Below are 14,637 nucleotides of genomic sequence, written 5' to 3' on the forward strand. Positions count from 1 at the left end.
CTGGGGCCCCAGCACAGAGCCAGGACCCATGAGGGGAAGTCACACGGAGCAGGTTTTAGCTTGGAATGAGGAGGACCTTTCCAAGCAGTTGCAGAATCATTGAACAGGAGTTGGGGGCCACAGAGATCTCCCTTGCAGCCCCCTCACTTAGCAAGACCCAGGTGGGGGATGGGACTTCCCCAGGGCTACTCACAGAGTGACCGCAAAGCCAGCACCAGCTCTGGGCTCCTGTCTCCTAGCTCTTTCCTATGCCTGAGTTTGGGAGGGATGTCCTATAATTAAGTACGTTTATAGAATCTTTGATTTTTGTTGAGCCAAGATCATCTTTTGTTTCATCCCCCAGAGTTATACGTTGTGTCTCAGTGTGCGTATTTTCAACAACAATCAAATTCTAAAGGACACATTCTGGCTCCCCCAGTTTGGAGCCAGAACCAAGTGAGAAGACAAGTCTACCCCTGGCAGTTATTACACCCCAAATAAGATTGGATACAGACTGGATATAGACCGGTTGACCTTGTTTGCACAGGAGTTAACAACAAGTCCAAGAGCTGAGAGGGCTGTGTGCCTATCATGGTCACCACCTGGCTGGACTGCGGGTGAATACAGGGGACACAGTCCTTCCATCTGCAGACCCAAGAGGCACCCTGAGCAGAGTGCAGGGGATGAGACTTTATACTGCCTGGGACAACAGAAGCAAGGCTGACCAGCAGGAATCAGAAGCCCTGGACGCACATAGGACATGGCTTCAACATGAAGAGCTGTCATGCACGGAGCCCTGAGTCCATGGCAACTAGGACACTGGGATGGGAGGAACAGTACTCAGGAAAGGCTTCCTGGAAGAGGCGGGTAGGGCTTGGACAGGTTAACTTGGTAAAGGGAGGGAAAGCTACCTCCCAAGTGGAGGAACCATGGTGGGGAACAGATGGCAGGAAGAAAATATGAAGAGTGCTTGGGGACCTCACATAGAGCCCACAGTTACTTTCATCATGAATAAAATAACTATAGTTTATTGGACACTTACCATGAATTAGGTTCCAAGCTAGGAACTTGGCATATATTCTCGTGTTTAACCCTCTTATCAATTCTAAAGTTCCCAGTTTACAGATACAGTCATGCAAGGTCTGCAATTGTGATTTAAAAAAAAAAAAAATCTCTATATCTCTGGCCCCTAGCACAGAGCCTGGCACATAATGGGTGTCTAGTAATGTTTGTTGAATGAATGAATGAAATGATAAAACTAGAGGATTTAGTATAGACATCTCTCCAGCATCCAGGATGTCCAAGGCCACCTGGCTCGAGGACATGGGAATGACTTTAACTTCCCACCACCTGCAGTGCTGCTTTTGAGAGATTCTTTATCATGAAAGACCGTGAGCTGAGCCCTGCACGCAGTAGGCACTCAACAAATGTGGGCTGAATGATTGGCAGCCCTGCTCAGTATGGGGGTAAAAGTATGCTGAATTCAGAACTAGGGGGCCCATGTTCAGTTGCCCGCTGGGTCACTGCTGAGCATGTGGCTCTGAGTGGGTACTTAACCTATTTGAGGCTCCTCCTGCCTCTTTAGACCAGGATGAATTATGCCCAATTCATGGTTTGCCGTGAGCATTAAATGCAGGAACTTGTGAAGCGCCTGTGAGCCTCCAACACTGCCCCCAGGGAGAGATTATGATGATTACGGTCAGTGGGAAGCTGAGTATTATTTCAGTGCCGTGGGACGGTGCATACAGCAGGGCGTGTGAGTCAGAGGGGCAGGCTGTGTGGCCGGGGTGCGGTGGGGTGCCAGCCACACCATTCCCCACTCTTGATTGATTCTGATCAACCTGCATATTTCATGCGCTGCCTCCGTGCATCAAATAAATAAATCAGGGCCTCCTCTGAGCAGCAGGACCTGATTGGGGCATCTGCAGGGCTCAGGACTTCAAAAGGCCAGCGCAGGGATGCTGGAGCCCCCAGCAGATTCTGCTAATGTGACATTTAGGGGCCGGGTGACATAGGCAAGCGACAGCCGCTTGCGCAGTGTGATGCCCCCTAAATGGCGGGGACCCTTGTGGGGAGAAGGAAGTGACTTTTACAGCCCGTTTCCACCACCCACGGTCAGAGGAACACAGGCAGAAGTGTGGCCCAGGGGATTCCCTGTTCTGTTTTCTGAATGTTTCTAAGGGACCAGCAGCGCACCTGCATTTCTGCAAAGAAATTCACTTAGAGCTAGAGCCCCAGGAGGCATTTCCTCAGGGTACGCCTTGGAATTCCTATGTAACCTCTAGGCATTTTGCTGGCCAGGGTCTGCAGCTCCCACCTGCACTTCACAGAGACCTTCGTCTGGGGATGGGTGGATGATCCTTCTCTTTGTGCTTCCCACATTCAGGAGGCACAGGTGGTCCATGGAGTGGGCACTTGGCACAAACTGTCACCTCTCAGGAATCCCACTGAGGCAGCCCCCTGTCAGGGAAGAGCATGGGCTATGGAAAATGTCCAGGGTTTGAGTCTGGGCTCTATTCTTATTACCACTGGGGCCCTGGGCAAAGCCACAAGCTGTCTGAGCCTCCGTCTCCTTGTCTTTAAGGTGGGACTGAGACCACCTACTCCACACACTGTTTTAGCTAGGTAAGAAAATGTACATAAAATAGCACTGATCCAGCACACTATAGAGGCTTGGTCAATGCCCCCAGCCCTTCCTACCTGCTCCCCACCCTTCTCAAGCCTGCTCTTCCCTGGGGGCCCTATCTCTGACCTCAAACTCACTGCCCCTTGTTCCATCCCTCTAACCACAACCTTTCGCTGAATCTGCTTCATCTGTGGTCACCGGTATCCTCCCAGATGCCAGATCCTCAGACCCTGCTCAAGGGGCTTCTCCCAGCCTCTCTGTGGCATGTGGCACTGCAGCCAGTGGTGAAGGTGTGCCTTTCCTTGGCTTCCAAGGTGCCCACTCCCTCCCAGCACCCTGCTCCTGCGTCCTGGCCACCCCTTCCCAGTCTCTGCTCTGCCCACCCCAGGGGTCAGGGCTCCTCCAGAGTCTGCACTTGGTCCTTTCCTCTTCTCACTTGGCTCACTTTCCCTGGGGGTCTCATTCCTGCCTCCGACTCTAATTCCCAGCTTCCATGCCAATGACTCCAGCTCACCCCCTAGCCATACCTCTCCCCTTGGCTCTAGACTCAAAAGCATCTCTGCCTTGATGCTCCACAGGCACCCCACGCTCAGCACATCCAAGATGGAACTCGTTATTCTTCCCCTTGTATCTGGACCCCTCTCCTGGGTTCCCCACCCAGGGATGGGAACTGAAACCCCTTATCCCCACCGGAACCTCGGATGACCTTGGTGCCCCTCTTTTTCATCTCCCATTTGATCGCTCAATTGTCCTGATTTTACCTGGAAAAAAGAAACCTTACTTAAATCTGATCTACCTCTCCATTTCTTCTGCCACCACTCTGGGCCAGTCCTCATCATCTTTATCCTTGACGATGACCAAAACAATGAACTAAACCCACCAAGAACTGCAAGAAGGATGAGAGTAAATTTGAATGTATCACTTGGGTTTAAAAACACACTGAACAAGTGCAAGGAGCCAAGGGCAGTAGGAGACTGTGCTTAGTATGACACAGCAGAGCAATGTGGCTTCTGAAAGGTATTAATTCTACCTGAGGATGCATATAATAGCAACGTGAACTCCAGAATGAGGGAGGGGATGGTGCCCTCTACTTGCTGCTGACCAAATCATGCCTAAAGTGCATTGGTCAGTCCTTGGGTCTACACCCTACAGAAAGACTGACTTTGTGGAATGTGGCCCAAGGAGGGGTTGGGGTGGAGGAGCGGGGAGATTGAAGTGCTGTTGTGTAAAGAGGAGTTGGGGGGTGATGTCAGCAGAATGACCTGTCTTTGTCTTCGAGTATCTGGGCCTATCCTAGGGAAGATGGAGCAAACGTGATCTGTGTGGTTCTAGAGGGCAGAGCCAGTAGAGCAGGGGAAATGTTATGGGAAGACAGTTCAGCTCAGTGGCCAGGAAGAACTTGATACCAGATAGAGTACAGTTGTAGGGAGCCTGGGCTCCCCATCTTTGAGGTGTGAAGCAAAGGATGGACAACCAGTTGATGAGACAGAGACAGTACGAGAGAATGTTCCAGCCTAGATCAGGTTAGAAGTTTTGTGATTCTAACCAGAAGAGGCATTGGAGAAAGGGAAGCCTGCAAGAATATACCCAGGGCCTGTGAGGGGAGCAAGAGCCTGGAATAGGAGCACCCAGACACAAACCCGACTCCCAATCTAACTGGTCACTGTCTCTTGCTCCCCACAGACAGCAGGGAGGTGAAGGTGGGAGAGTACAACGCTGTGGCCGACACACTGGAGATCATCAATGACACCATCAGGTTCCAAGGTAAGGCAGTTGGGCTTCTCAGAGGAGGGGGCCTGCCCAGTTGCTCCCAAGCCTGGACATTGTCTAAGGGTTAGGGGCAAGTTCAGCATCCTTGGCTTTTTGGGGTCAAGGGTACATCCTCAATACATACACTCAATCACTGAGCACAGGGCTCCAATCACTTGTACGGGCTCCAGTACCTGGAATGGGTCACTAGAGTTTGTATGAAGTGCACACTGAGGTGTTTAAACCATTGAATGGCCAGGGGTAATTCTTTTTAAATGTAGCCCTGTTAAATTTAGGTCTATCTTCTCCTCTGGCAAAGGGTTTGACCGGGTTGGCAATAAGGCCTGTCTATCTGCTGCTCTTCCTGGAAGATTATTTCTTCTCCTCTGTTAGAGAACTCCTCTTCAGCTCCTACAACCAGGTCAAATGACACCTCTTTTGTGCAGTCTTCCTTAATTACCATCCAACTGAGCTAATGACTCCCTTCTCTTTGCTTCTGCAGTCTTTTTTCTCTGCCTCTCCTGTGACCACTGTCACTTTACATTGATATTACTAGGTGATTCAGCTATGAGTCCCTGATTGGATCCTATTTGACTTTAAATTCCTGGCACCTGCCAAGGTCTGACGCATGTTGGAGACTTGGTGGTATCTGATGACAAAATGAATTGATCAAGTGGATGGGTGGGTGGGTGAATGGATGGATGGATGGATGGATGGATGGATGGATGGATGGATGGATGGATGGATGGATGGATGGATAGGTGGGTGTGTGGATGGATGGATGGATGGATGGATGGATGGATGGATGGATGGATGGATGGTAGGGTGGATGCATGGATGGGTGTGTGAATGGGCAGATGGATGGATAGATGCATAGGTTGGTGGGTGGGTGGGTGGGTGAGTGGATAGATGGACAGGTAGATGGGTAGACAGATGGCTGGATAGATGGCTGGATGAATTGATCAAGTGGATGGTTGGATGCATGGGTAAGCCGATAGATAGATGGGTAGGAGGGTAAGTGGATGAGTAGACAGATGGACAGTGGATGGATGGATGGATGGACAAACAGTCTAGTCACTGAATAGCAATAGAGAAAGCTGCCACATCCATAGCACACTGGTATTGTTACTTTGATTCCACTGGGTCAGCAGAAATTGGCTTTCTGTGCCAGGGGCTTTTACTTTCCTTCTTGAAAGCAAGGGCACCAGAGAAGGCTCTTCCACAAACCCTTTGATTAGACTCTGTCATGTTCCTATGTTTCCACTGGATCTGAGGGATTCAGCCTTGAGAACATTGCAAAGCAAAACTCTAGTCAGCCTCTGAGAACCAGAGTGGTCTCCACACTCAGGTGAGCCTCCCTATCCCAACTGAGGGAGCTGTCACCAGACATATCGTCACATATTACCTCAAGGGTGACTCCCCAAATTCACACAGCCCGTTCTAACCACCAGAGCCCTGGTCCCCTAGATCGGCCTGTCTGCTCTCGGACTGGGGAGATCAGGGTTTACTGAACAAGGACTCTGGGTTTGCAAATTGGAAAAAAGATTGAAGCACTAAATAAATAAAAGACACAAAGCACAACGGAGAGGAAAAGCACGAATTTGGTGGGGCAGGGACCAGTAGCCAGGACAGTTGCTAAACAACAGTCAGAGGGTACCAGGTCTTCATTGGTGATGCCCAGGCCCTGCCTTTCAGCCCCAGGCTCTGCCCCCAGGCCGAGAGAACACAGGAAGCAGCTGTGCCAGGCCTACTCCCTGCTTCTCAGACCTTCCCCACTACCCAGACCATGAATAATCAGCCTCTGAACACAGAGGCCAGGCAGTTCAGGGCAGAGCCCAGGCCTTCTATCCACACCTGGCCTGAGTTCCACTCTCACTCAGACCCCTGCACCAGCCCCCAGTGAGGCTTCTCACCGCTCTGCTAGCCTTCCCTCCTCAAGTCCATTCTGCCCTCAGCAGTCAAAGTGCCCTTGCTGTCATGGCAGGCTTAAGACGCCACCTCTGCTCAGAGCCTTGCATGTCCCCACTGCTCAGAGAGAGGGGACCTCACTCTGAGCTGTGGCCCCAAGTCTTCCGTAAAAGGACCCTTCCTCCCTTCTCTGTCTTCTCTCTCAGATCCCCCCAACTGAACTGCTTACAGTTCCTCAACTGTCCTGAAACACCACTGGGCCTTGGCTCATGCTGTGCCTTCTGCCCAGGATGCCCTTTCCTTCTCAGCTTCCTGGCCAACAGCCAACTCCTCTGCTCATCCTTCGAGACTCGGCTCCTTTGTCGCCTCCTTTCTGTAGCATTTCCTGACTCAGTCAGGCAGGACTGCACTCTGCTCCCTGCTCAGGCATCCTGTCTGATGTTATCACATCACCTGGACCCCAGCATCACTGGCAGCAGTTTGTGTAGTGGTTAGGGCACAAGCTTCAGGGTTAGGCAGATCTGAGTTCAAATCCTGCCACTTACTAGCTGTAAGAGCCACGTAACACCTAGAAAATCATTGCCCCCTCTGTCAAATGGGAATAATCTTAACTATGCATGAGGCTGCTGGGTGGATCAAATGGGAAAATCTCTATATCTTGCTTAGACTATCATAGGCATTCAATAAATAGGATTGCTTATTAGTACTTTTCTCTTTTTTCCTATGGCTAGTGTGTAAGTTCCCTGAAGGCAGGGACAGTGTATTTTTCATCTTTGTATCATTGGTGCTCAGTCCCAGCCTGACAGTTGGGAGTTGATTATTAATTGTGATTAATCATCATTAATGATGAATGAATGAGTGAATGGTAATGAATGGATGAATAATGAATGAATGGACCAGATGAAAAGCAAGAAGGAAAACTCAGGACTTCTGCTGTTACTAATACTCATGATAAACCAAGCATTTGGTGTCCACAAAGTCTTAAGATACCCCTTGTAGAGCCACCATTTTGCAAGAAGAGAAGAAGGAGTAAGAAGGAGACAACTTTCTCTTGTCTGTTGTCAATTTTCTGGAGTTGTTTCTACACAATGGGCCCCAAACCCAGTAGTTATCATATCACCTGTGAACCAAACCTCAGTCTTCTTTATCAGTGTCCAGAGGGGGGCTTGTTTCCAGCCAGGAACTCACAGACACCCCAGGACTGTTCTTGCATTTGGTAGCCAGAAGGCACCTGAGCCAGGTGTTTGGGGAAGGATGATGGACAGAGGGGGAAGAAGCTTCCAGATGGTGAGCTTTCACTTCTGGAAGCAAGAAATGATGTTACCTCCATCTCCTTGTGTCTGCTTTAGCCCAGACTTTTGGCCCTTGATGCCACTTTTCTTATAAATGTTACTTTACATGGAATTGCTTAAGGTTTCACATTAACCACGTCAGCAGGTTCCTCGCTGTTTTCAAATCTGGCAACTTCCCTAAATTTCTTAGATGGTTCAAACTCTTAATCCACCGACTGTTTCTCCCTCGCTCTCTCTTTCTCTCTCTCTCTCTTTTTTTTTTTTTTTGTGTGTGTGTGTGTGTGTGTGTGAGATGGAGTCTCACTCTGTCACTTAGGCTGGAGTACAGTGGCATAATCTTGGCTCACTGCAGCCTCCATCTCCTGGGTTCAAGTGATTTTCCTGCCTCAGCCTCCCGAGTAGCTGAGACTACAGGTGTGCACCAGCACACCCAGCTATTTTTGTATTTTTGGTAGAGACAGGGTTTTGGTAGAGACAGGCCAGGCTGGTCTTGAACTCCTGACCTCAAGTGATCCACCCGCCTTGGCCTCCCAAAGTGCTGGGATTACAGGCATGAGCCACCGCGCTCAGCCAAAGCCACTGAATATTTCTAAACCCATTTGAACTTGCTAGCAGTATTTTAAACACAGACCGTCCGGGGAGTTCTCACTCCCTGCTGCCACATCTGCCCCTTTCCTGCTTGTCTCCCAAGAAGAGAGGCATAACTGGGACCCTGGTGGGGCTCCCAGATTCCCAGGCTTGGCTACTTTGTAACATCCGGCTGATTCCACATACCCCTACTGGAGAGAAAAGCCCTGAAGTTTCACAATTCCACAGCAGAAACCTGACCTAAAATAGCAGCTAAGAAAGAGGGATTTGCAGGAAGCTGGGGGAGTCCCTGAATCCCTCATCCCAAACCAGCCTATGCCTGCTAAAACTAAAACAGGACTGAAAGATGGATTTGCTCTGAAACCCTCAGGGTTCCCCCAGGTTCCTGGTGCTCTTGAAGAATGAGCAGCGCACCTCTGCAGTCACAGAGAGAAATGGAATCCCACAGTTCCAGGCCAGTTCTGGCACAGCAGGGAGAGGAAGGTAGCTTCTGCCTCCCACAGTTACTCAGTCTTATGGAAACAGAAAGCCAGATAGAGCTTTTAAAAAACAATGACATTCAAGCAGAAATTCCACAGCCAAAACACGTATGTGTCACCGTGGAACCAACAGGCAAGGTGTCCATCCCGTTGAGGAGGGATCATTTATTGTGTATGTTTAGGAGCAGAGATCTTGAGGCCAAAGCCAAGTTCTTCATCCCCAAAGGCACCCGGTGGTGCCCACTCACATCACCCAGCCCTGTGCTTCCAGGCCGTTGTTACCTTGGGGAATAAATGGTGATAGTTTTTCAACAGTGTAATTAGACCAAATCAAATTCTAGTCTTCTAATGGCTATTAAATGCATCACAAATCCTTTATTGATTCTATTTAGAGAAAGAAATAAGTCCTGGCTCAGGCTCCCTGTTGGGCAGACTGGCCAACCGCCGGATCTGCCTCACCCAGTAGATAGATGTGCCTTGTGTAGAGTTTGTGCACAGGGCCTGGCTGGATGTCAGGGACACTAAGGCAAAGGTGTTCTCGGGGAATTACTTGCACTGGGTCTCACTGATGTCTTCTCTTGATCCTCTAGGATCCGAACCACCAAAAGACAAGACCATCATCCTGGAGCAGCTGCGGAAGATCTCCCTACCTCTCTACAGCATCCTCTCTGCCCTCACCATCCTCGGGATGATCATGGCCAGTGCTTTTCTCTTCTTCAACATCAAGAACCGGAATCAGAAGTAAGCCAGACTGGTCCTCCTCTGCGATGCCACTTTCTGAACTGACAAGCCTGTGGACACAGTATAGGAGTGCCACATGACAGATTCCCCGGGGCCACAGAAGTCTGCAGGGCAGAGTTTCCCAAAGTGTTACTCAGTTGCTAGGATGTTGTAGGTGTTACATGTGTGTGAGTAGGCGCATGCGAACACACACACACAGAGGCAGGGCTGCTGGTAGTTGCACAGGAGTGTAGTCAAAGAAGTTTGAGGAAGTTAAATAAAATCGAAGAGTCCAAATCCATGGGCCTTCTCAGAGCTTTGGATATACTCCTGTACTTTGTGGAGGTCCAGGAGGAGAGATAGAGAAGACAGAATTCCCCAAACTTCTTTGCCCCTATCCCCTAGCATCGCTGGGAATCACCACTGAAGGAGGTCACAAAGTCCGGTGAAACGGATTTCCTTTGGTACAGTTAGTTCATTATGGCCAGGAAGCCCTCCCTTCCATCATCCCGTATGGCCCTCCAGATAACTCCTCATATCACAGAGAAGAGCCCTGAAGTTCAGCGACGGAGTGCTGCCGTCCACTCGTGGCAGACTGTCTCCTTGGTTTCTTGTCTTAATTTCTTTTCCCCACCACATGCCCTTAATTCTCCAGAGGACAGAAGCTGACTGAGTTATTCCGGTCAGTCGTGGGTAGAACTGGCCGCCACTCCAGGCGGTGGTTTTCACCAAGTGCGTTTTGCTTCTTTGGTGTCCATAGCAAATCCCTTAACCCAGCCCCAAGCCTTTTGGTGGAATGAGCAGGGGTGCAGAGCGTGGGCCATCATGGGGACAGCCACCGTGACCACCTACATGGTTCCGTGGCTCTGCCATGGTGCCCAGAAGCTACACTGCAGGAACTCGTGGGCTGTCGGGAACAAGCCTGATTCTGAAGAAAACAGGTTTTTTGGTTTATGAGATTTTTTAGTTTCTCCCTGCTTGCAAAGAAGGAATTTGGTGGCTCTAGAGTTTTGTGTGTGTGTGCTTGGTTTTTTAATTAATTAATTAATTTATTTTTTTTAATTTTTTTTTTAGAGTCAGAGTCTCACTATGCTGCCTAGGTTTTTCTCAAATTCCTGGCCTCAAGTGATCCTCCTGCCTCAGCCTCCCAAGTTGCTGGAATTAGAGGCATGAGCTACTGTGTCCAGGGTTATTTTGTTGTTGTTTGGCTTTTTTTGATAGCAATTGCTTAGGTCAAACCTATTTCCTGAAAAACAGAAAAGAGTTTTCTTCTCCTGTTATTTTATGTTACTTACAACAAATAGCACATCTACTGGCCCAAAAAAAAAGTGAGGCAATATTTGCCCGCTCCATACAAAGCTTAAATGCTGAGCATACCTCTTAGCACTTGGCACAGGCCTGGGCACATAATCAGCTCTCAAAGTTAGATTGACACCCCAGATGCCTCAAGAAGTCCCATCAGGACAGCAAGTTGCCCCATCATAAGACTAAACTCATTGAATTCCTTAACTACCCCCTCTTGGCCTCCTGGGGGAAAGTTACCATCACTCTTTCAAACAGGCCGGCATCCAGGTGAAGTTTTTGTTTTGTTTTTTAACTGGCTTGGCTATTTTAAAATCTGCAGAAAGATAGAAAATAAATATTGCTATGGTTCCCAATCCCTCCCCCTACTTCTCTCTTCCTAAATCCGTCCTATAAGGCCCACCTCCTCTGGGAAGCCTGCCCCAACCCCCAGCTCTCCCCTCCCCTGACTGCTGTAGGAATAAGAATGGAGGCACCAAAGTAGTTGATGGTTTACAAAAGGACCTTCAGGGACCCAGCGTCATCTCAACATCACGTGTGTCCTAGTTAACAGGATCAGTTATCTCATGTACAGGTGAGGAAATTCAGCCAGGCTAAGTGACTTGGCAAGGTGTCACTTTTATGGAGTGGCCAAGTCTAAGCCCTGGACCCCGTGCTCCCAACTTGAAAGCCAGGGTGCCATCCACAGAGGAAGAGCAGCAGGCTTCTTATTTCCCTCTCCCTTTGACATACTGCATGTTTAAAATGTGAAGGGTTAACAGAATTGCAGAATGCAAAGGAAAAAGTGTTGGGGAACAATTGGTCGTAATTACAGTCTGCAAAAGAGCCCCTCAACCACAGGGTGCCTGAAACCTGAAGCCCTTCTGAGCTGATTGTGCTGGGGGAGCCAGGTACCTACCAGCCCACTGATGACCTGTCTTGCTGGGCAGCTGGGGGTCACCACAGGGTTCCAGGAGGAAATGACAGAGAAAGATGCAGAGTCTGGAAGTATAAAGAATGCTCCCTGCTCCCCACCGCAGCCTAGTGAGGACAAGGGTAGTGGGTGGGGTGGGGACTCTGGTGTCTACCTCTGTCACCCGCTGACTGGAGAGGTGGTCCTGCCCACATGTGTGGCTGTCTTTGTGCACGGAACAGTGTGAGCTTTCCTAAGCAGCCCTCAGACTCACAGTTAGGCCTCCTTGACACAGTTCACTCAAGGCTGGGGAGTGTGGTGTGGGACTTTCTCCTCACTGTGGGGAACGTGGCTGAAGTTACATGTCACATTCTCTAGATTTGACAGGAGTTCTCAGCCCCAGCCAAAAAAAAAAAAAAAAAAAAAAAAAAAAAAAAACCTGTCGACTTAATGCTTTTGTTTAAACTGAAAATTAATGGATGAAGAAGCTGATGTGACAAGCTGTCCCTGGGGAAGTAATGGGTGAATTTGACAAAGGAGACAGGGAAATCAACAATTAGAAATATATCGTTGTCTGAGGCCTTTTAGTGAAGGACAGACAGTAGGTGGGGAGAGGGGTAGAGGAAACAGAGCTTTTCGTTATTTCTCTGTAAGGGGAAGGTTCCAGGGTGAGCACCTGGGTGCTGGGGAAAATCTGACTAGAAATTTGGGCCTTCCTGCTGATGTGTCCCCTGGGGCCCCATGGCACCTTACCGTTTCTCTCTTTCCCCTCTAGCCTGAGCAACAAAATATATCTAGCAGGCATTTGGAAAATACCTGTTGAAGGAATAACTAAATTAACAGTTGTGTTAAATCTATTGTCTCTTTCTCTTGTCAGGCTGATAAAGATGTCAAGTCCGTACATGAACAACCTTATCATCCTTGGAGGGATGCTCTCCTATGCGTCCATATTTCTCTTTGGCCTGGATGGATCCTTTGTCTCTGAAAAGACTTTTGAAACACTTTGCACCGTAAGTCATTCTGCATAAGCCAGTGGCATATGATAGAAAGTTTCCTAGGTGACCTCAGTCATCAAAAACACAGATGCAAACCCAGAAATATATGAAAATACATGAACAGGCAGGAAACAACCCATTTAGTAGTTCTTCAACTCAACAGGGAAGAACGATGTTACTGTCAGGCTGGCATTGGGTATAAGTACTGCCTGTAAAGTTAAGATAATGGACTTCCAGCCTGGGCAACATGGTGAAACCCTGTCTCTACAAAAAATACAAAAAAATTAGCCAGGCATGCTGGTGTACACCTGTAGTCCCATCTTCTCAGGAGGCTGAGGAGGGAGGATTGCTTGAGCCCAAAGATCAAGGTTGCAGTGAGTTGTGATCTCGTCACTGTGATCCAGCCTGGGAAACAGAGAAAGACCCTGTCTTAAAAAAAAAAGATAATGGACTTACCAGGCCACCGTTAGAAGAGAGCCCACTGAGAAATGACAGAGTAACACAGAAAAGGAGGGAAAAAAGTTATCATCCAGGAAAGCATCAGCACCAAGGGTAAGAGTCAGGGTCAGGATCGTTTAAGAAGGAACAGATCCTCCCCTCTACCTCAAAAACCATCAAAGAGTATGATGATAGATCTTAGTATGTCTGACTTTGAGTTATATGGTAAAAGCTATAATTGTTATTTTCTATTTAATGGTGTTTTCTTGAATGGTTTTTTCCTTATTGTTCCCCTAAGGAGCATTTTTAGACATTCTTTCCTAACGATTCCTCTTATGAAAGTTTAATACCGGAAATATAATGTATATCTGTTTGTGTACTTTATATATATATATATATGGTTTATACATAAAAAAGATTAATGTTTCTTCACATTCAAGAACCAACAGTTGCCCCCAAGGGGGCTGTATCATCCCTGTGAGAGATATATATATATTTAATGAAGTACAAAGCAGTGTAATTTATTTACTATATTTTAGAAAGATTATTTTTAAAGTTAATTAGCATGTTAAAAATTTTAATGCCCAAAGAAATGCCTTTTAGTTTTTTTTGTTTGTTTTTTGTTTTTTGTTTTGAGACGGAGTTTCGCTCTTGTCGCCCAGGCTGGAGGGCAATGGTGCGATCTGGGCTCACTGCAACTTCCGCCTCCTGGGTTCAAGCGATTCTCCTGCCTCAGCCTCCCAAGTAGCTGGGATTACTGGCATCCGCCACCATGCCCAGTTAATTTTATATTTTTAATAGAGACAGGGTTTCTCCATGTTAGTCAGGCTGGTCTCAAACTCCTGACCTCAGGTGATCCACCTGCCTCTGCCTCCCTAGTAATTTTTTTAAAGGGGGTTATGTATTAGCAATCACTTAATAGTTGTATGGAACTAACTCTCAGTTGAAAATATCATGAACTTACTTTTTAAGAATGAAGTAACCAGTTGGGATTTATTTCTGGACATTGACTAAGATCTGTCCAAATGGGGTTAGCCAGTTGGGTCTCTTTGGAGTCCCAGATGCAGTAATTCATCCAGTCCCCTGCCTAGAAGACCAGAGCTGAAGGGGATGGTCAAAAGATCGGTGCTGAGTGGATTAATCCAAAAGCCACTCCTTTGTTGGTGCTGTTTTCTTTCAAGACGTTGAGAGCACTGTGGGCCCTTTTTGGCAAAGCAGCCTTCTTTAGGCTGCATTTGTTGTTCACAAGCCTCAGTGTGCCCACTGCTGGATAATAAGGGCTGAAGACTAGCAGTGAGGGACACTTAAGTGAAGGACCCCTTAAATGTGCTGCAAGTCCCCACTCACACCCCAGAATTTGAGGACTGATCTGGGCCAGTCCCTCTGCTCTGGGACAGCACGTGGAGGGAAGCCCCCTGAGATCTTACGGTCTAGGGGATTTTGCTCCCCGGATTTCTGCAAATGATTAAACCGGACTGACTGTTACACATCATCAAGAAATCGTTCCTGTTACCAGTAACTTCAGTGTGAGCATGAGCTGTCTAGCCAGGGAGAGGTCTACAGATACACTGACTTTATCCTCAATTGGGCAGTGCCTTGAGAAGTGTGTGGTCGAGTCCCCAGTAACTGAGGGGGTAGTGAGGTCACTGGTGTGCTCAGGCCCCTCTCC

The 14,637-nt window shown here is 48.3% G+C and overlaps 1 protein-coding gene across 1 annotated transcript in view; it reads left to right on the forward strand.

Annotated features, from left to right (window-relative positions):
- The window catches only part of GABBR2 (gamma-aminobutyric acid type B receptor subunit 2), a 419,555-nt gene that overhangs the window by 308,144 nt on the left and 96,774 nt on the right, over window positions 1-14,637 (forward strand). The window contains exons 9-11 of the mRNA XM_050762091.1: window positions 4,289-4,369; window positions 9,212-9,362; window positions 12,413-12,545. Of these exons, the coding sequence (XP_050618048.1) occupies window positions 4,289-4,369; window positions 9,212-9,362; window positions 12,413-12,545 (365 nt within the window). The remainder of the gene's footprint in view (window positions 1-4,288; window positions 4,370-9,211; window positions 9,363-12,412; window positions 12,546-14,637) is intronic.

Source organism: Macaca thibetana, chromosome 15 (genome assembly GCF_024542745.1).
Source record: "Macaca thibetana thibetana isolate TM-01 chromosome 15, ASM2454274v1, whole genome shotgun sequence".
Lineage (NCBI taxonomy): Eukaryota > Metazoa > Chordata > Mammalia > Primates > Cercopithecidae > Macaca > Macaca thibetana.